Source organism: Alexandromys fortis, unplaced genomic scaffold, assembly GCF_014885135.2.
Source record: "Alexandromys fortis isolate MF-2015 unplaced genomic scaffold, M_Fortis_MF-2015_v1.1 scaffold_376, whole genome shotgun sequence".
In the NCBI taxonomy this organism is placed as follows: domain Eukaryota; kingdom Metazoa; phylum Chordata; class Mammalia; order Rodentia; family Cricetidae; genus Alexandromys; species Alexandromys fortis.
Genome location: NW_026068259.1, coordinates 432,023 through 453,796, shown reverse-complemented (window position 1 = coordinate 453,796; position 21,774 = coordinate 432,023). Strand labels below are relative to the sequence as shown.

At 35.5% G+C, this 21,774-nt stretch overlaps 1 protein-coding gene across 5 annotated transcripts in view; it reads left to right on the top strand.

Annotated features, from left to right (window-relative positions):
* Positions 1–19,790, top strand: part of Cpsf6 (cleavage and polyadenylation specific factor 6) — a 33,796-nt gene extending 14,006 nt beyond the window's left edge. Inside the window, exons 4-11 of one of the 5 annotated variants that reach the window (XM_050131695.1) lie at positions 802–947; positions 1,870–2,043; positions 2,174–2,284; positions 2,700–3,204; positions 3,494–3,609; positions 5,288–5,441; positions 8,108–8,300; positions 8,389–19,790. In XM_050131695.1, the coding sequence (XP_049987652.1) occupies positions 802–947; positions 1,870–2,043; positions 2,174–2,284; positions 2,700–3,204; positions 3,494–3,609; positions 5,288–5,441; positions 8,108–8,297 (1,396 nt within the window). In that variant the 3' untranslated portion in view covers positions 8,298–8,300; positions 8,389–19,790. The remainder of the gene's footprint in view (positions 1–801; positions 948–1,869; positions 2,044–2,173; positions 2,285–2,699; positions 3,205–3,493; positions 3,610–5,287; positions 5,442–8,107; positions 8,301–8,388) is intronic. The other 4 variants (XM_050131694.1, XM_050131696.1, XM_050131697.1 and 1 more) reach the window with 4 other exon arrangements.
* The last annotated feature ends 1,984 nt before the right edge of the window (positions 19,791–21,774 follow it).

The window sequence follows — 21,774 nt, the reverse complement described above, 5'->3', positions numbered from 1 at the left end:
GTACTAAGCATCTTTCAAAACTTAATTATTTTATGTGTATAGGTGTTCTGGCTGCATGTATGTCTGTGCACTCTATGTGTGCCTAATGCCCATGGAGACCAGAAGAGGGAATTGGATCCCCTGGAACTGGAGTTATGAATGGTTGTGAATTGGGAGCTAGGAATTGAACCTGTGGGAACTGGGAATTGAATCTGAGTCCTGGAAGAAGAATCAGTGCTGTTAACCATTGAGCCATCTCTCCAGCCCCTATATGGAACATCTTTTTATAGCAGTAAAAAGTGAAAACAGCCTGTTGGGTGGATTTAAAGCAAAACCAAAAAATGATTGTCTGCAGTGGAACATGACTCAGCCACTGAAAGAAATGAATTAGTGATGCATGTTGTGTCATGACTAGGCTTTGAACATTAAGTGAAGCTGGTTGTAAAGGACTGCATATTTCATTTGTTTGAAATTCTAGGTGAGGCAGATCCATAGAAAACAAAATAGTTACGGTTTCCTGTGTTTAAGGGAAGAGAGTAAATGGGAATGGTGGTAGAGGTTGTAGATTTTCTTTTGATAATGAGTAGTGTTATGAAATTAACCATGAGATGTTTGTAAAACACATGAATATTTAAAAAAATTTAAGTGAGTGAATTTCATAGTACATTATAAAAGATAGTGTAAATGCGTGTAACCTTAAGAGTCTGTTTTTGACTCTTTCAGTAATTTTGACTCGTGTAAATTGAGACCATTTCTTCTTTTAGTCAACAGTAACAATCTCAGTACTTCCCTTTTATTCCCACCCCCTTTAACATCTTTTAGATTTGCCCTTGTTGGTGTTGGATCTGAAGCATCTTCCAAAAAGTTAATGGATCTGTTGCCTAAAAGAGAACTTCATGGTCAGAATCCTGTCGTGACTCCGTGCAATAAGCAGTTCCTGAGTCAGTTTGAGATGCAGTCCAGGAAAAGTAAGCAAATCTCTGAGCAGCCTTTTTTTTTTTTAATGTATTTTAAGCAGTGTTGCTGGTATTTTTTTTAAATATTATGCTTACTATTTAGTTTATTGGATGAACTTGTTTTAATTATTGATTATGAGTATGGGCTAATATACTGGAAACCAACTCCCATTCCATGTTTTTCTAGATGTCACAGACCCAACAGCATGTAGCAGCAGGTTGAGAGTTTATAGTGCCGCCATTCTTGTCCTGTCATTCACGTTAGAGAGGAGGAATGCTATATGGATGTGTTTGATGGGAATAGAGAGGCCAGTGATAACTAGGGAATAGTTACTGACCTGTTTTTATCCTACTTGGCACCAAAACCTTTTGCTACTTGGCAAAAAATAATGTAGAAGAGATTTGTTATTACATAGTGTTTTTTTTTTTTAAGAGATAAGATGAGTACCAGGCCAGCCTGGGCTACAAGCACTAGTTCCAGGACAGGCTCCAAATAAACCAAAAATAAATAAATAATAGATAAATAGATAAGATGAATGACCCATATAATTAATAGAAATTCAGATGGTTGTTTTGTTTTAATTTTTTTAGCATTTAAGATTTAAGAATATGTTACATAGAATAAGGTAAATAATCTGCTATTGAAATTAAGGTTTTTGCTGAATTTCTGAAGTCTTGGCTGCTGTAGAGTACTTTAAAAGCAACCTGTATTTTAAAAGCTACATGTTTATCTATTCAGTGGAAGTGCATTAAACTTAAATATTTCAAGACTTAAGAAAGTAAATAAATGTGAAGGTTTTCCTAGCCAAGTACTTTGCATAGGCATCTGCAAATTGAAAAATAGTATAAATGAACTGTGAAGTAGTTTCTAATACGGTTACAATTCAGAGAATGTTTTAATAAGTGCTATTTATGAGTATTTGGGTGTTTGCAGCTACACAATCAGGACAGATGTCTGGGGAAGGTAAAGCTGGTCCTCCAGGAGGCAGTTCACGTGCAGCATTTCCACAAGGTGGTAGAGGACGGGGCCGTTTTCCAGGGGCTGTTCCCGGTGGGGACAGATTTCCTGGGCCAGCAGGACCAGGAGGGCCACCTCCACCTTTCCCAGGTAAAACTTTGCTTAAGTTTATCATGGAGAAATCATGTCTGCTTAATACCTCTTTTCCTTTTCTCTCTTTTTCAAGTAATGTATTATTAATGTGACTTACTCTCCTTGTTATGCTATTTTTGGAACCCAGGAAATTTGATCAAGCATCTTGTTAAAGGAACTCGGCCTTTGTTCCTGGAAACTAGGATTCCATGGCATATGGGGCACAGCATAGAGGAAATACCCATTTTTGGCCTAAAAGGTCTTTATTTTTCTCCAAACTTGCTTGACTTATATATAGAATATTTACATCCGTCTTATTTTCTTACCTCTTAAAAAATCCTTTCAAGACCATTTTTCCTTGTTTCACTTTCTAGCTTGGCATCAGAGTAGAATATAAGGTGGGTGATGTCACTGTAAGAAGTGTGTTTGCTCAGAGATGGAAAGTATCTTTAGGTGTTAAAATTTGTTCGTTTTGTTTTTGTGGTTTTTCTTAATTATAATTTGAAGAGGTTAAATTTGTGAGGATATTCTTCACCTTTGTAGTTGTTAGATCATTACCATATGGGTTTCATTTAAAGAGAGAGTCATGGTTTATGAATTCTGCTTTAGAAATAAAATCTTGGCATATAATAGTTAATATCTTTATTGAACTGTTTTTCTCCTTTATTTTGTAGCCGGACAGACTCCACCACGTCCACCATTGGGTCCTCCAGGCCCACCTGGTCCACCAGGTCCTCCACCTCCTGGTCAGGTCCTGCCACCTCCTCTGGCAGGACCTCCCAATCGAGGAGACCGCCCTCCACCACCAGTTCTTTTTCCTGGACAACCTTTTGGGCAACCTCCGTTGGGTCCACTTCCTCCTGGGCCGCCGCCTCCAGTTCCAGGCTATGGCCCTCCTCCTGGCCCACCGCCTCCACAGCAGGGACCGCCTCCACCTCCAGGCCCCTTTCCACCTCGACCACCAGGTCCACTTGGGCCTCCCCTCACACTTGCTCCTCCTCCACACCTTCCGGGACCACCTCCAGGTGCCCCACCACCAGCTCCACATGTGAATCCTGCTTTTTTCCCTCCACCAACTAATAGTGGCATGCCAACGTCAGATAGTCGTGGGCCACCGCCCACAGACCCCTATGGCCGACCTCCACCGTACGATAGGGGTGACTATGGTCCTCCTGGGAGGTGAGTTAAATGCAGTCAGGAAAAGATAAAGAACTGTGACTGGAAGTCTTTTACATTGTAGACACATAAATAATTTCTGTCCTCAGGAAGATGATTTCTATGCTGCCAGTTTTACTTCAGCCAAAAGACAGTGATAAAGGGAATTTTGCTTAGGCTTGATCTGGTAGAGAAAATAGCATTCTTGAATCAGGAAAAGTAACAGCTGTCTCCTAGGCAAATGTCAAATCTTGTTAGTGTAGAGTTGTTTACATTGTTACCAACAATTTTAACATTTATTTGTCTTTTGTAGGGAAATGGATACTGCAAGAACTCCATTGAGTGAAGCTGAGTTTGAAGAAATCATGAATAGAAATCGGGCCATCTCAAGCAGTGCTATTTCAAGAGCTGTGTCTGATGCCAGTGCTGGTTTGTATATTTGTTTTAGTGTTCATTCTTTAACATGGCTATTTATATTAAGAATAACCCCAGACCCAGGAGCTGGAGAGATGGCTCAGTTGTTAAGAACTAGCTGCTCTTATAGAAGACGCTGGGTTAATGCACAACGGTCTGTTGACTCCAGTTCCTGAGGATCTGAGGCCCTTTTTTGGCTTCTCCAGGCATGCTTGTAGTAAGTAGACACACATGCATTCAAAACGCCCGTACACATAAAATAAAATGTAAAAATAAAAAATCGAAACCCAAATCTAAAGTGAAGTTTATAAAGATAGTTCTCTTACTCTCTATGTAATCTATATGCTCCCAAATCATTATCATTTAATTTTAAAGTGTTGAAGGAAGATGCATGTCTGTAGTGGAAAGACCACCAATTTTAAGTTGCTATATTTAGATTTAAATACTAATTGGGGGTTAAAGAGATGGCTCTGATTAAGAGCACTGGCTGCTAGTGCTGGGATCCAGTATCCTCTTCTTTCCTCACTGGGTACCAAACACTCATGGCACATAGATGTACATGCAAACAAAACATTCATACACATAAAATTAAAAATAACTAACTTTGGGATTTGAAGAGAGAGCTTAGGAGTTAACAGTACTGCCTGTCCTCCAGAAGATCCAGGATTGCTTCCCAACACCTATGTGATGGATTAGAACCATCTATAGCTTCTCTGGGAAAACTCCAAATGGCTGATGACGCTGGTGCAAATACAGGGGGCACAGTCATGGTCGAGGCTGTGGCTGTGGTTGAAGTGGGGGCTATTGGGAATGAAAATGGTGATGTTGGTCTTGGTGTTAAGTGCCATCCAAGGGGTTATCATCTTGGCCAAGCTTTCCATCGTCTCTGTGGGGAGAGTCAATTGGGGGAACACGTTTGGCAAGCCTCAAACTGTTTTATACAAGGTGACAGGCCACTGTAACTCTGTGTTGGTACATCTCACCCCTGTCCCCAGAAGCACTGTGCCCCTGTGCCCAAGAAGCTACCAATGATGGCCGGTATTGATGACTACTGCACATCAGCCAGGGGCTTCACTGCCATCATGGGCAACTTTGCCAAGGCTACCTTTGATGCCATCTCTAAAGTATAGCTACTTGACCCTCGACCTCTAGCAGGAGTCTGTGTTCTCCAAGTCTTCTTATCAGGAATTCACTGACCATCTTGTGAAAACCCACACCAGAGTCTCTGTTCAGAGGACCCAGACTCCAGCTGTGGCCACCACATAAGGATTTATATACAAAAAAAAGTGAATTAAGTCTATTTAAAAAAGAACTCCAGTTCCAAGGGATCTGATATCCTCTTTTGGCCTCCATGGGCACCAACCAGTCTTGCTTGTAATGCAAGACATATGTAGGCAAAACACTTGTATACATATAAAGATTAAATATTAACTTTGATACAGTAGTTCAGAGTTCTAAAAATAGCTCAGTTATTCTCATATTTGCAAAATAACTGTCCCTCTGCATGAAACAACAGTCACTAGCGTCATGAACACAAGAATTTTGCAAATTTCAAGACACTGAACAAAAGTCATTATTTATGGTCATCTTAAAAGACACTTCCAAAAAATTGTTTCATCATTCTTACTCCAAAATAGTTGGTTTGATGATAATTTGGAAACTGTTTGCTATTAACTTTTTCTTTTCCCTGCAGGTGATTATGGGAGTGCTATTGAAACATTGGTAACAGCAATTTCTTTAATTAAACAGTCCAAAGTATCTGCAGATGATCGTTGCAAAGTTCTTATTAGTTCTTTGCAAGATTGCCTTCATGGAATTGAGTCCAAGTCCTATGGCTCTGGATCAAGGTAAAACTTTCCTGTCTCATGTATTTTTTAAATAGTTAACAACAACAAAGCCGGGCGGTGGTGGCGCATGCCTTTAATCCTAGCACTTGGGAGGTAGAGGCAGGCGGATCTCTGTGAGTTCGAGACCAGCCTGGTCTACAAGAGCTAGTGCCAGGACAGGCTCCAAAACCACAGAGAAACCCTGTCTCGAAAAACCAAAAAAAAAAAAAAAAAAAAAAAAAAAAAAAAAAAAAAAAACAACAATGACAAAGTGGAACTTCAAAAGAAAATGGGGCTGGGGAGATGGCTCAGTGGTTAAGAGCACTGGCTACCCTTCCAGAGGCCCTGAGTTCAATTCCCAGCACCCACATGGTGGCTCACAACCATCTGTAACGACATCTGGTGCCCTCTTCTAGCCCATAGGGATACATGCAAGGCAGAATACTGTATACATAACAAATAAATCTAAAAAAAAAATGGGACTCTGATTTTACTTAATGTGTCCCCAGCAGTCTGAGTGGATTTTTTTTTTTTTTTTTTTTTTTTTGATTAACTCTAAATGGCATCTTGGTGCTTCCTAAAATCCTTCAAGGCACTCGCTTAGAGTAAAATTATATACAAGGAACTGTATGGCTTCTGTTTATTCTTAGACTAACTGCACATAAGCAGATATAATCTCTACTTTGACTCTGACAGCTTGCATACTCACTGTTCTAGCCAAATGGGTGTCCCTTTCTGTGGACACAGCAAGCATTGACCATCTCACTGTTTGCTATTCCTCCTTGGAACCATTTTATTTGTTCTTTTGTTTTTCTTTCCTCTATACATTTGTCTTCATTTTTCATGTTTCAACTGAATCTAGTGTGTCATATTTTATTTCTTTTGTAGTATTTACTGTAGCATCTAGTCTTTATTATTGATGCTTATTTCTTACTGAACACATGTTGAATGTTGACAGGGGCCTTAGCTATTAAACATTGCTTGATAAAGGATGTTTTTGAAAGAGGGGATTGATAAATAGATGAATGTGTGGTAATGTATTTTGTAACAGATAGTTTTATTTTGGATTTATTTTATGTGTATGAATATTTTGCAGGATACATGTATTCCACATGTGTGCTAGTGCCTGAGGTATCTAGAGTTAGGATGGCTGTGATGGTTGTAGTACTGGGAATCAAACCCTGGTCCTCTGCAAGAGCAACCACGCGGCCATCTTTTCAGCCCTTGTAATAGATACAGTTTTTAAAAGGTTACTTTTAAAGCACATTTACTAATCTTGAAATTTTATGTATTTTTGGAGGTAAATGTTTAGTCTTCACATGATGTTGCCTCTTTTGAGTCAGTCTCTTTGTAGACCAGGTTGGCCTTGAACTTACAGAAATCAGCCTGATTATTGTGATTTCACACTCAGCTACATTTTTAATATATTGATTCTCTGGAAGAGCAGCCAGTGTTTTTAACTCCTGAGCTGGCTCTCAGTTGTCTGTATGATACTTTGTCCTTAATATGCTTTTTCTGGAGGTAGTATCTTAATTAAGAAAAAGGAGTTTATATTGGACACAGTCTTTCCTTTCTTACTACCTTTTGGGCTCTATTTAAGTATGTGCATATTTGAACAGATTTGTCATAACTGGAGACCATATCATGCCTGTTGCTTTGTGAGGACATCTAGTTTGATCAAATAGCTTAACACTTAACCATTTACATGTTAAAGAAATCACATAAAAGAATTCTTATTTAACCTAATGGAATTATCATGAGCTTCGGCTATGATTGGGTTTTTCCAATCAATTAGCATAGATTTCTTTTTTCATTATTTCAGAGTTTCAATGTAAACCTTAGCAACTTTAGCATGACTTTCATTTTCACCTTTGCCCTTAAATGAACAATGTCCAGATTACCTGTCAAGCATCACTGCTCTCACAGCTTGGGGCTATTACTAAATAATCTAAGGATTATCCAAGCATAAGCACTGTGCTACTGTAATCCTTGAGACGCAGCATAGAGTGTGGATACACTGGATGGGGATGGGTCACAGTGCTGGCAGGAAGAAGTAAGATGGTAAAAAAGATTTCATCATGATGGTTGCCACAGTCTAGGTGTTTTGAGTCTTAGAACCATGACTAGGGGCTGCACCTGAAGGGACAGACACACTTTGAGTAGTGTCAGGATCAGGAAGGTTCTGCTACAGCTGCATCCTGGAACTTCTGTGCATATATTAGCTTCAATTATTGGGAGGGACTAGCTATCTAGGTAGATTTCTGTAGAGTAGTAGTTGCATTCTAAAAAGACATCCCAGAGAAGCTGCCTTTGTTTAGTCTTTGCACACACTTCATAAACACTCAGACTCTTGATGGGAGCTTGCTACCCCATCTTGAGCCTGCCTTTATGGGAACCTTTTTTGCCAATGTTACATGGGAGTATTAGGAGCCTTGGAGCTCCCACATAGCCAGTGTACTTTGATTTAGAACTTCATTTATGCTGGCTTCCTCCACTCCTACAGCTAATCAGAATGGTATAAAAATATTTTATTTCTGAAATTTTACGTTTAATATTTTTAGACTGGTTAACTAGTAACTGAAAACTAGAAACTGGAAAATGAAACTAGTGATAAAAAAGACAACTATATTGAATGTCTTTTGAAGCTTCCCAGCTATGGAGAGCATTAATCCAGTAATTTCTTTTAGAAGACGTGAACGATCAAGAGAAAGGGACCATAGTAGATCACGGGAAAAGAGTCGGCGTCATAAATCTCGGAGTAGAGATCGTCATGATGATTATTACAGAGAGAGAAGCAGAGAGAGGGAGAGACACAGGGATCGGGATAGGGACCGTGACCGGGAGCGTGACCGAGAGCGAGAATACCGTCATCGTTAGAAGGTGGGCATTATTTTTTATTCTTATATTTAGTATGTGTGTGTGTGTGCTATTAACAGTAATTATAACTCCAAGGCTGTTGTTTATACAGTAAATATACCTACATTTTAAGTGGTCCAAGTACTTGTTCTGATTTAATCTTCTGAAAACATCTGAAAGCAGGTAAGCCATCACAGGTAAAAAAATCTTGACCTTTTTTCCTTGAATTCTGCAAGTGTTCTGTGACTTAGATTTCAGATTGTTTATGGTCTTAAAAAAATAATCAAGAGGACTCATTGTGTACTTCTAAAATTTAAAAATTTGGATTCTTGTAATCATATTTATTGTTTGCATATGATTTAAAATATTTATAAAACAACAGGGAATTGTTTCTGATATGAATATTATGTGCTTGGATTTTCAAAAATAAAGTTTCTGTCCTTTCTCCCTTGAACTAACTTCATTTGTCCCTGAAACTTTTTAAGAACATCTAACTTTATAATAGTTTATAATAATATAAAAAGATGTTTTTCAGCATTGAAAGAGTTTTTCCCATTAAAAAATTACATTTTAGAAAAAAATTTCTGGCATTTGATTTTTTTTTTTAAAGGAGCATTATCTTTTTAATTGTGCAGAAGGTATAAAGTGGGTTCAGGGTACATAATCTAAAAGCGTTAAGTTGTGCTAAGCCATACATCCCAAGTTAGAAATAATTGGAAATAATTTTCCTTGTTTCATTCATAAGCCATAATCATTGTCTTTTTTTCTGTATTTTAAAATTTTGTGTACTTTTTTCATAAAGTAGAATGGGTTGTCTGTTTATGCTTCATTTTTACATGTAATTTTATTTTATATTTGTGAACAATGTTTCATGAAGAATGGGGAAAGAGCACTGTGAATCTTGCATGTGACAGGTTAATCTATTAACACCTTTGTTCCATATATTGATGGCATATTGGAGTTAGATAAGGCTTAAAACAAATCCTCTATATGTAAATATTTCAAGGAAACTTACTGGTAATCCAGTCCTGAAAATTGTTAATATTTAAATTGTAATTGGCTTTATTGTGTATATAATTTGTGACAGCAGTTTCTTTAATTACCTCTCTCTCGTACACACTCAGACACACGCACACGAGAAAAAAAGATGTCTAATTTTTATGAAGCATAAGAGTTAACCACTCTTGCCGTTTCAGGGTTTTTTGAAATGAGAAACATGACTTTAATACCTTGTCTTACATTTTTAATATGTCCTTGAATATTCATTAAGACCTTTTTATTAGTTATGTTGTATTAAAAGTTTTAATTCTCAAAACATCTAGTTTTAAAATTTCTAAAGTTGGTGATGCTTGAATATAAAAATTGAACATTGTACCATATAAAACTAAACTAAATTTTAAATGAAGTTTTTATTCCTAGTAAAAATCCCTTATGGTGAATTCTGATTAGGTTATTACTTGAAATGTCTAATTCTTTGTCATTTGATAAGGTACAGGTTCTACACATTGTATTTTATAATTATTTACTTTAGACTTTGCAGTTTATCAACTATCTTACAGTTACCAAAGACAATGACAGTGAAACTTGGATACATTTTCATTTATTCAGTGTGCCCATCAAGGGGCCTCTAAACAATTCATATGTAGTTAATAAGTAGCAGTTTTCTCATGGGTCTTTAAAATTAATTCAGTAAAGCAGGTTATGTTCCTTTTGAAAATTTCATTGTTAATTTTTACATACTTTGGATATATATTCCAGTCAAGCGTATATACTTAAATATAGTCATGATTTGAGTTCCATGTCTTTCAGACATCAACCACAATTTCCTAGTGTCAAGCTGTTGATGTTTTTGCAATCAGTGATGTACCATATCCCAAATCCCATGTTTTGTTTGTACATTAATCAGAATTGAGTTGTAATATTGTTGTGTGCCTTCATCCAAGCAAAATTTTACAAAAGCCTTCCTAATGAGGAGTGGGGGGAGATGTTTTCCTGGATTATTGTACCATTGCTATATGCCAAGCAATATTTATTGTAAGTAGATGTAAGTGGGTGGGGGCTGGGATTAAATATATATATTCAAGTGCAAACCTATTTGCAAATTTTACTACTTTATAAGGTCTGTTGACCTCTTTAGAAGTTTTTGAATATGAGTCCTTTTGAATTTTCATGTAACTCTTAAATGGATTAAGAAGTGCTTCAACAATAAAGTAAATATCAGTCTTTGTATAAGTTAATAATGTAATACACTATCAAGTGTTGAGGTGGGAAAGGGCAGATTCTGGAAACTTGATGTTGGTTGGCAGCTGTTAATGTCTGTCCCATCCTAAGTTTTTTTTTTTGTGTTTGAACTGTTGGGTAATGTTAATTACATTCTCATTTGAAAACTGTATTAGTTTTTCTAAAAGCATTTCATATCCAAGTTCAAATAGGTAATAATACTTAAATGAGAAAAGTTTTGTAAATTCCAGTGTGTAAATGCATTGTGCTTCATATTCTGTAATTTTTGCCTTATTCTCAGACCACTCTGAGCAAAATAAAAGGTGTAAGATTGTGTTCATAAAGAAATGTTACAGTTACAGTTGAGTTCTTAGATTGTGTTCACCTGACTGTTTAGAACAGTTCTGCTCAGCTCAGAAGTTTCTGCTAACAACTGAGTTTGTGTACTGGAGAATAATGAAAGCAAATTTTTTTTTGAGATGCTTTTTATTCAGGCTTCTCTTTCTAGTTTAAGAAATTTACATTTCTCAAGTGGTTATATTCTTTACTAAGTACTGTGTTTGGAGTGTGGCCATGTGATTACTTTTGGTGTAAATGTCATGAATTTGAATTTAATTAATTACTTTAGGATACTTTGTATTGCTTACTTAGGTTACTATAGCTTTGTGTTAATTTGGAGGAAAAGCCCAAATTAAGATGTTTCATCTCCTTAGGAGTGTTATGCTGAGGCTTTTGTGAAAATTCTTTTCATTGCTTGATGAACAATAACTGACTGTCAACAAGATCTTAATTATTTCTACATCTCTTAGGTCATTTGTTACTGCCTAGTATTCCTCCCCAGCCTTGTGTCCATCTGTCTCAGTTGCTGTGCTTTATCTTGCTATGCTGGTTCTCATTTCTCTTCTTATTTCTGATATTTTTAGTATTTGAAAAATCTGTCTTATTACAGTGTCTTAATTGAAGTGACAAGAAAGAGTAGGAAGTGATCCCTTGGATGTATTTTTTGCTCACTGTGGTTTAAGAATATAATTTTGATTATAAATAATTGATGTTTCTCTGTCTTAAAAAAATTTGAATGCCAATGTGAGTCACCTTGCTCTCACTTTCATCTCAGTGTGAAATTTCCTACCATTGTTTAGTTTGTATATTTGATTGTTTGAATAAGTATATTTTTTAATGAATATTCAGTTAGCATTGTTTAAAGGAAACCCACTAACCAGTAAGAGAAGAGCGCCATTCATGTTAATCCAAATTAATGTTTTTGCTTTCTGTGGTTAGAAAGTTCTATCTACCTCTTGATGTAGGTGAATTGTAAGTAACAGCTTCTTTTGAAATCTCCATGTCTTTTGGGTGATTCTTTTTGATACAAAGTCTATTTTTTTTTCTTTTTTGTAATGGAGTTTATTTCTACCATGGAGTCAGTTGCATAGAACATCTAATTATGTATTTTGTAGAGTAAGGGTAAGTATGATGTTTAGAGAAAAACAGGACAGTATAAACTCTTGGTTAGCTAGAAACTTTTTGTGAGCACCAGTAATAAAAAGAATTGCTTTTTATGTACTGTGTTCTAGTCCATATAAAAAGAAACTTAAGAATTAATATAAGTTTAGATGCTTCTGTTGCCTACTTCATCCCCAAACCTCATTAGGGAGAAATTTCCAGATATAGAAGATTAAACTTTATTTATTTAAAGGCATTGAATTTCTAAAATTATGTGAGGATCCTTTTTGACTCAGCACATTAATATGAAAACCTGTAAGAGCTGGGTGTGGTAGTGCACACCTTGACCTCATCCAACACCTAGAGACTACAGGAAGATACTGTGAGCTCCAGGCCAGCCAGGCTTGCCAGGGCCTCTATACTAAGATCCTATTTCAGAAATAAATACAAACATGCAGTATAAAAACTTATGAGAATTCTATAAAATAAATATTCAAATGCTTTTCTTTAAAAGATGATTTTTTTTCTTGAATTTTAAAATACAAATAATGCCAAGTTTGCATTTAAGTGATGAACACTCAATTTGAGTTGTTAATGGTTTGATACCACATCAAAATATAGGTATTTTGCTCTGTATTAAAATTATACTGCTTGCGTTAGCTTGCAGATTTTGAAACTAGTTGCACTGTCTTGGTTCATTTAATAGCTGTTTACATAGGTTCCCTTTTTATAACTGACAGCTAGAGCAAGTAATTGTGCGACTTGACAGTACAGAGTTGATTAAATGCTATTTTGAACATACCAGTATTGAATGTATTTGTCACTTTGAAGCTTTTTGATAATCTTTGTTTATGCAGATGTCTACTTAGACTTTGAGATTATTATATGGAATTGGGTTATTGGAAATGGGTTGTATTGCCTTTAAAGTTTGCTTCCGTTTGAGATTGTAAAATTTGTGTTTATGTAAAGTGTTTAGAACTAGAAATAAAAGCTTCTAGAATGTTCCCTAAATTTTATGTCTGTATGGTAAAATTTTAGGATTTATTAATTAGTGAAGACTTACGTAAAGATACGTAGCAAAAGATGAGTTCATTAGTCCTGCATAAAGATGTGTATTGTGACATCACAAACAAGATTTCCTATATAAAAATAGTAAATTAGGGTCATGGTAATATGTACCCTATGCTTTGTTTTTGTTTTTTGTTTTTTTTTTAATCCATAATGTCGTATACAGTGTTCTGCCTGCATCTATGCCTGAAGGCCAGGAGAAGGCACTAGATCTCATTACAGATAGTTGTGAGCTTCTATGTGGCTGCTGGGAATTGAACTCAGGACCTCTGGGAGAACTGGAAATGCAGTCAGTGCTCTTAATCACTAAGCCATATCTCTAGCCCCCCTTGTGGCTTTTTTTCCTTTGGTTTTTCAAGACAGCCTTTCTCTACCTTATAGTCCTGGAATTTTCTCTGTAGACCAGGCCAGCCTGTTTCTGTCTCCCAAGTGCTGGGATTAAAGGACGTGCGTCACCACCACCCTGTGGCTTTTTGAAAGATTGATTTTCTTTCTTTTTTTTCCTATCCCCACACTGTGATTTTAAAATGATTTGTCTCTCAGTGATCCATTCTTAATCTTTTGTAACACAACAAAAATATTAGGGGAGATAGCATTCCTTTTTTAGTAGGAATTATGAATTTCCCTGCAATCTGTTTAGCAGCTTAAAACATATGTGCTTTGTCCTTTTTCTAATGCCTTAATGTTTTTAAATTTCACTAGTGGTGGGAGTGTACTGTTTCGTAGGTCATGGGCATATGAGAAGTCCTTGATTCATTCTTAGTATCAAGTCCAGAAAACAGAAAAATTCTAGTCCTACTAGAATTTTGTAACCTGTAAAATAAGAATATTTCAAAATTGACGTCACACATTTTTTCTATTAAGTAGTTTCTCTATGTAAGCCTCATCAAACTGACATGAAAGTGGAAGGACAAAAGGTGATACTATAAATAGCTTAAATGTTTGTTTAAAAAGTACAGATGTATAGAAAGCATTTAGATGAGAAAGACCCTTTTGTACCTTTAAGATTTATGTTTTTATTAGGAAGTGTGAATATGTGTCTATATACTGATATTCTTAAGAGTCTCCTAAAGATAATTGAACACAATTTATGGTTGTCATCGAAACTACCATTAACTATAAATAGCATAGGATCTTTTAAAATTTTTATGACAGGATGTCACTAACCTTTGTGTGCTTTTGAAAAATATTAAACTACCTCTTTAGTATTTCTATTTTAAATATTTGATATTTCAATGATATTTTTAAATTAATGTTTTTTTGGATTTACATATATATTATTTATATATATGTATATATTCCTGAAACTATAGTATCTCAATTTTACTATTCGTTTCCCTTTCCCTCTTTATGTAAGTTTTCAATGAAGTTTATCATTGTAGATTCCCATTAGTTTCTGTTTGGTCAGTGGATATAGGAGAAATAGAATGAAAGTAACGTCTCAAATTTGTATCATGTCTAAAGATTTGTATGTGGATGTCATATTTAATGTCCATGCTGAGGTATTTATAAATTTTGTAACATGGAACACCATTGGTTTATAACAGATTGACAGAATTTCGTGTATGCTGTCAAATTACAGTTAATTTGTAAATTTCATTGCATTTTATATTCAGTTCAGCATTTGTTTAATAAATTGTGTGGATGAATGAAAAGTAGCTACATTCAAATCCAAACATTTTCCCATTTATTTTGTAGTATGCATATTTTAGGAAATGATGTATGACTGTTCTCATCATCACAGAAACAGTAGCTGCTGTATTTGCTTTTGTAATTTTTTACTCTTAAAAATTCATATATATTGTACAAAATATTGGTCTTCAGATGACAATCACTGAACTTCAAAGGTAGAAATGTATAAAAAGAACGAAATGAGAATTTCTCGTTTGGCATCTGTAAATCTGGAGCATTTCTCCACCGTGCAAGCAGCTCCTGTTTGAGTTACCTTTTATTTTGTGTTAGAATTCCTAAGAGTGAGTAGATGCACGACTTGTGTATGTGTAGCTAAGCCAACATTTTTCTGTGTATTCTGGGGAATAGCAAAATCTACATCACAAATTTTGACACATTACAGCTGAAGGAAGAGGAACACCTTCCAAGACAAACAGTCTTCATGAGGGAAAAGTGACGCTTGTCCAGCAGTTTGCTTCTTGTGATTGAACTGAACCTGTAAGGATTCATGGATAAACTGAACAGGAATAGATCTGAATAAAGCAAATCTGCATAAATGGTAACCAGTAGCTCTACTTTTATTTTTTATGTTGCTTAACTGTTTTATTTGAAGGAAATCTGTGTGATTAAAAAGTTAATAGCTTTTGCAACTTTATTACTGGTTATATATATTTGGCTATTATAATGTGCAAGCCATTGGAAAAAATTCAAGTAAATGCTTGTTTTTATAGTAGTTTGTTCTTGTTAAAAATGTTCATATGATAATGTCTGTAAACAGCACCACTTTGATTACAATAGATGTAGTGTTGTAATAAACTGTTTAATGGGGCTGATGTGTAAAGTTATTTGATGTTTACACCTCAGGGAAAGTCTTGTGTTCAGCAATATCTAAAGATAATGTTACTATGACAACATTTTTACTGTCCTTTAAAAAAAAGCATTGCAATAGGGTATTTGGATATGCATCAATTTAATCTTGCGTTCAGTGAATTAAACATAACCAATTAAGTGTCTCTTGCCCTTGATTTTGATATTAGAATAGGTAATTACATGGATATTTAATATTTCTATATTCTGCTTTTTAAGCTGTTTTTACCTAGTTAGCTTGTGATTTTGCTGAATGGTATGTAAACTTGTAAAAATTGAAATTGGCAGATATAGCAATCCAGTCAGTGTGTTAGGGGTCAAAAATTTGAGGTTGTAACTTTTTTGGTAAAGACTCATGTGTTGCTACAGTAGTGCAGCTTAATTATTCCCGAGATTACTAAAATAATTAATTGTGAAGTGCTAGCATTTAAGAGAGGTTTTGGTAATTCTGATTTTGGTAATTCTGACAGTAGTTTACTGTTTCTTGCTGATGGTTCTATAGGCAGTGTAAATATAGTCATACAGCAGATAAATGTGAATAAAGAAAGTCCTACTGTTCTTCTGGGTAGAAAGTCTGAAGGGTTTTATTCTTCCGTGTGAGTAATGGGAGATTATAGTTACACCCTGTCTTTATGATTCAAAGAATTCTGTGTATAATTCATGTAACCCTCTTTATGCTTGATTAAAGTTAGGACTCTTAATTTTTTTCCTTTTAATCCCAGCCCAAAGGCTGTATTCAAAGTACCTGGCTAGCATGTGTTCTGCAAAATTAGCAGAGACAGTCTGTCAGCTTGATTACTTATTTTTATAGGAAGTTAAAAATCTGAAGTACTAAAGAAATTTGAGATAAAATCCTTAAGATAATTTGTTTTAAATATGTTTTAAAGATCTTATTACTTAAGAGATCTTTGGATAGTAGGCATTGACTTTTAAAGTTTGTCTAAAATTTAAGGGCAGTGCTTTGGGTATTTGTGTACCATAGATAGAGATAATGTGCAGCTCGAGAGGTTTGCACTGGTGTTCTTCAGTTTCAAAATATCCTTACCACTGCCAGTTCATTTAAAAACATTTTGTGAGCAAAGTATTTTTGCAAGAGATCATTGGTGTTTATCAGAACTGTTAGCTCTCAGAAATGATTTTTCTTAAGTGTTTAAATCTTGTTAAAATGCAAGTTGCCTTTTTATTTGAGAGTTGTATCAAAATCTATTTTCTTGTTTTGTGTATAGGTATTGTAAGTTTTTGTCATTTCTTAGCTTTTTTAATAGTTTAATTACAATATTCTAATGTGAAGACGTTTGGACATGCATATGTTTACAAGGGAAATTAGTTAATAGTAAGATTAAAAGGTAAGTAAAATGTCCATGAGATCAATTTTCTCTGAACACTTTTAAAATGGAATCACAAATACATATACTTGAAATGAAACTGGAGATTTTGTACTAATTTTAATCCTTCATTACCTTCTCTTTCTTTTTTTAATCAGTGGAACCCTTTAATTGCCTTTCTGTCACCCTTCTTGCTTGGCTTATTTCATTAAGTGACTTTGGTTGCAGATAGTGTGAGTGGATGGCAGTTGTTCGCTGCTGGTGGTCAATTATTTTAAGTTGTCAGGAAGAAATAAAATAACTTTGGTTTGACTAAATTTGCAAAGTCTCCTACCTGTTAACACATGAATGTATAGCAGTAAAAGTAACAATTGCAAATCTTGTTTTATTTGTCAAAATCTTTATGTTTAGGAACCAGTGTTATTTGAAAACTTGTTTTTAATGTGTAAAAGCAATCCAAAGAGATAAATCTTTGCAAACACACCAAATAAACAAATATATAGAGAGAACTAGAAAAAAAAGTGATGGGGGGTTTAAAATTATTGTCCATATATTGGTGATGAAAACAAGCCTGAGTGTATTCTGAATCCTAGCATTGCCTATTGCTGCAGCCTAGTAGTAAAGTTATAGGTGCGTGGGAAAGACCCACATGGTGTTTCTCCTGGAGCAGCACCCTGAGTTCATTGTACTGCTGTGAGGTAAAGGAAATATGTTTGTAGAAACAATATTTCAGTGTAAATTTATAAGTGTTTATGTTGTTTTGTCAGTTTCCAGCAAGATTTTGAGTAACTTGCCATAGCTATTGATCATATATGTTAGCCCATTTAATGGCTCTTTTACCTAGCATATTCTTAAGCAGTTAACTACAATTTGGAATTCACAAATAACGTGTAGCTTAAGATATTTTCATTTGATTCTCCTATGGAGAATGTTTCTTTCGTTTTTACTAGTTTAAAGTCAATTCAAAAAATAAACATGGAGGTTTTGATGAGCATTATAGCATTTTGTAGTGAAGGGAAATTGTTGAAAAGGGTAAGACTTTCTTTCCCTGTGTGTTGAAATGTGCCAATAAGTACTTTTCTGTTTCATACAATGAGATGCTAGTGCAAGGCTCTACTGAGTGCTCTTGACATTCCAGTTCTGTTACCCAGGTGGTCATTGCATTATTTGTATCTTGCAAGCCCCAGAGTTGGGTCTTAAGTTTTAGCTTAAGTTATTTTAAGAGGAAGTTTATGTTCTGATTCTTTACTGAGAATACAGTATTGATATTCTTGCTATTGCACAGATAACTGATTTTTTTTAATTTTACTCATTGAAGTTCATTTGCACCCTTAGCTCTCTGTAAATGTTTCCCCTAGTTGTATGTACTTACTAAATGCACGCTTCTCCACTGTACATATTAGACATTTTTGTGCTGAAATATATTAAGTAGGATTTTTGTAGCAAAGCATTCTATTTTTATGTTCTTATAGTATATGTGTTAACTTTAATCTTCAATTAAAACACCAGTGTATTTATTTTTTAGCAACTTGACTCCTAGAAGCCTTAGACTAATTTTTAAATAAACATTTAACCAAAAATTATGAATTTATTGAGATGTGGCCTTATATATGGTATTTCTTGTGTTCATAATGTGATTTTTTTTTAAATTTAGATTTTATTTAAATCAAGATTTAGAATTTGTTTTATTTTAAGTCAAAGTAGAAAATGTATTAAGTGTCTAGGCTTCTGGGAGGAAGTTCTTATACTCTTCTTTCTTGGCATTAGAAAGAAACAATATGAATTTATGGGTATTTGAACTATTCAGTGTATTGTGTTATGTTCAGATTGGTTTAGGTTTGTCTTAACCCAGTGTTTTTTTAAGCTGCAGGTTGTCGGCCTTCTCTGACTATACAGCTACTGTGGCTTTTGTATGGGGTGGATGAACTCTTGGTTACGTATAGCCAGATTTCAGGGTTTTAAAGATGTCCCATCACATTAATTATATTGTAATGGGAGGCTTTTAAAATATTAGGTAAAATTTAATTGAAGTCACATAAATTTTGACTGAAATGGTATCTGTGGATAGTAAATACTACGAGCAGTTTTTCATGTGGGAGTACCTGACACTCCACCATGGGAGTAAATTAACATTCATTTCATAATTGGAGAGACCCTTCTTTTAGTAGAAATATTTCATTTTGAAGGTGTATTTTTTGCTACACTGTTACTGCGTAACACTTCTCATCATTTTCTGTATGCAAATTATTTTAAAATACAGTGGTAAATTCATGTTTGTTTATTATTTTTTCTTTTGGAAATTGTACTCAGGTGGTATTTAATGGGAAATGACCCTTTGGGGTGAATTATAATGTGTTTTGAGGACTGCATCTATAACATTTATGACTTTAGCCTTAAAGAGGTCTAGTATTTTTTCTTTTGCATCCCGTGGTGTATTAGCAAAGTAGTTTACAGTCCAGAACAGCCTTACAAAGTTGTTTTACAATTTTTAATGGAAAGCCCTTAACAACAAAAAATTGTATCATATTACAGTACTCATGAGTTATTGAATAATCATCCTTTGTAAATAAGCTGTCTAATATCAGAAGGCCAAAGAAAAGTCTTGAAATTTTAGCTGTTGAATGTGGTGTGGTGACTTCATAAGATTTCTGTGCAAAAGGTAAGGTAATATTCCATCAAATAGGCATCATTTTGATGTCCATGAAAACTAGACTTCCATATTAGCTTCTTTCAAAAGGCTCATTCCCATTTTATTAAAATGTTTGTACTTGCAATTTTGTGTTTAATGTTTACTTTGTCTCTCCTTCCTTTAGCATTTAGGTGACTGTTGAGCAGTTTGCTATATGGTCATTGTTGGCCTTAAACTGCACTAGTAACAAGCATGGTATTTATCTTGTATTGAAAATAAAAAGTTTTGATAATACTTTGCAGTTTGTCCTTTTTTGTTTTACTTATAGTTTATTTTGTTTCACTTTGAGTAATATCTGGGGAAAATGCAATACTAACAAATTAGATGTCACCTGTATTTTGTCTAAGCCAACCTCCTTGAGTGGTTGTTTTCTTTTGGCATATTCTTAAAGTTTTAATTACATTTATATTCTATGAGTGCATGTGCATGCCATGATCTGTGTGTGGAGGATGGGGGACAATTTGCAGGGGTTGGGTGGTGTCATCTTTGCTGAGCCATCTGGATACAGTTATGATTGCCTCGTCTTAGGGAGATTATGAAACGTCACCAGTCCTTTCGAAGTGAAAACCTGGCCTAAAGTAACGAATGGCTCAGCTACTTAGAGCACTCACTGTTTGTTCGTCCAGAATTCCCGAGTTCCATTCCCAGCAACCACTTGTTGGCTCACAACCATCTGTAATAAGATCTGGTGCCCTCTTCTGGTATAAAGTTGTATATGCAGAACACTCGTGGACATTAAATAAATCTTTAGAAGTAAAACTTTTTAGATCACAGCAGTGGTTTACTAGCTGACTTGGGTGTAACATGTTCTAACTGTTCTTAATAATAGAAACCCAGAATCAGATGTAGGGGTTAATGCTGAAAATCAGAGAAGCAGAGCAGCCAACCATTAAGAGTTCTTACCTCTACCAGTGCTCAGATCGAATGGGGTAGGTATCCTGTTTCTGTGAAACCTCAGATTGAATCTGAGTGCCTTCCTGTCTCCTCCCGCCTTACTATTATTGTCTGTGCCCAGCCATATGACTCCTGTCTCCACCTCCCTAGTGGAAAAGCTATGTGCCAACACTGCCTGGCTTCTATGGCTAACTAGTGGCTTAGCTCTGCACTATGATCTTCAGGCAAGCTTTATTTGTTGGATCACAACATACCACTACACTTGGGAACATAAGACATACTTTTAAATAGTAACAGATGTGTTCTTCAGATATCTGATCCATTTGCACTGGAGCTGTAACTCATTTGCTAGGGTAGTTGCATAGCATGCAGGAAGCCGTGGTTAAAGATCATTACATAAAACTAGCTACAGTGGTGGCACATCAGGATCTGAAGTTCAGATTTATCCTCATGAGATTCAGGCCATCCTGGACTATATGAGAGTATACTTTAAAAAGAGAGAGAATATGTGGCCCATGTGTTTAAACCCAATACTTGGGAGGCAGAGATAGGTGGATCTCTGAGTTTGAGGCCAGTCTGGTTTATAGGGCTAGTTCTAGAACAGGTTCCAAAGCTACAGAGAAACACTACCTTGAAAAACAAAAACAAAACAGAGAGACCGGTACACAAATGTTTAATTGGATTCCAGGTTTATTAACTATAAAGTTCTGACTATGTTGAGGGTGACAACGCTAAGCAAGATAAAGCGTGTTACCATCAGCACTTCTGTGGTGTTGTGAGGTTTCTTGTGCTTTTTTCAAGTGGCATTATTAGAATAATTTAAGGCTCTAGAACACAAACTGTATAGTAACCAGTCACAGCCTGCATTGCCTCAAACTTGGGTTGTAGTTGAAAATGGTGTTGAATTTGGGATGCTTAGAAAAGTTGGCTCCTGGTTAGGAACTTCTGTGTGTTTACACTTCCCCAAACCCCTATGCTAACAATAGAGGGTTTTGCTTTTAAGCTGTGAAAAGTGCTGAGAACAGTTTCTGCTGTGTTTTGCATCCAAACTGAAGGTTTCCTGCATAGCTAGACACTCTACCTTACAGTTCCAACCTGGGCAAAGTGTCCGTCCTGCCCCCCAACAAAGGACTTAAGAGTCTTCTCTTTCTACTTGTTTCCTAACCCCAATCATGAAATAGGATTGTTTTCTAACATTACTGTGGGCCTTTTCTGATTGATCTTTCGTTAGCATCTTGAGATAGCTGGTTTGCATCTTGAGATAGCATCTCCTTCATTTCTGTCTGGTGGCACACTCAAGGTTGTGGCTTGTGATTAGATGGGT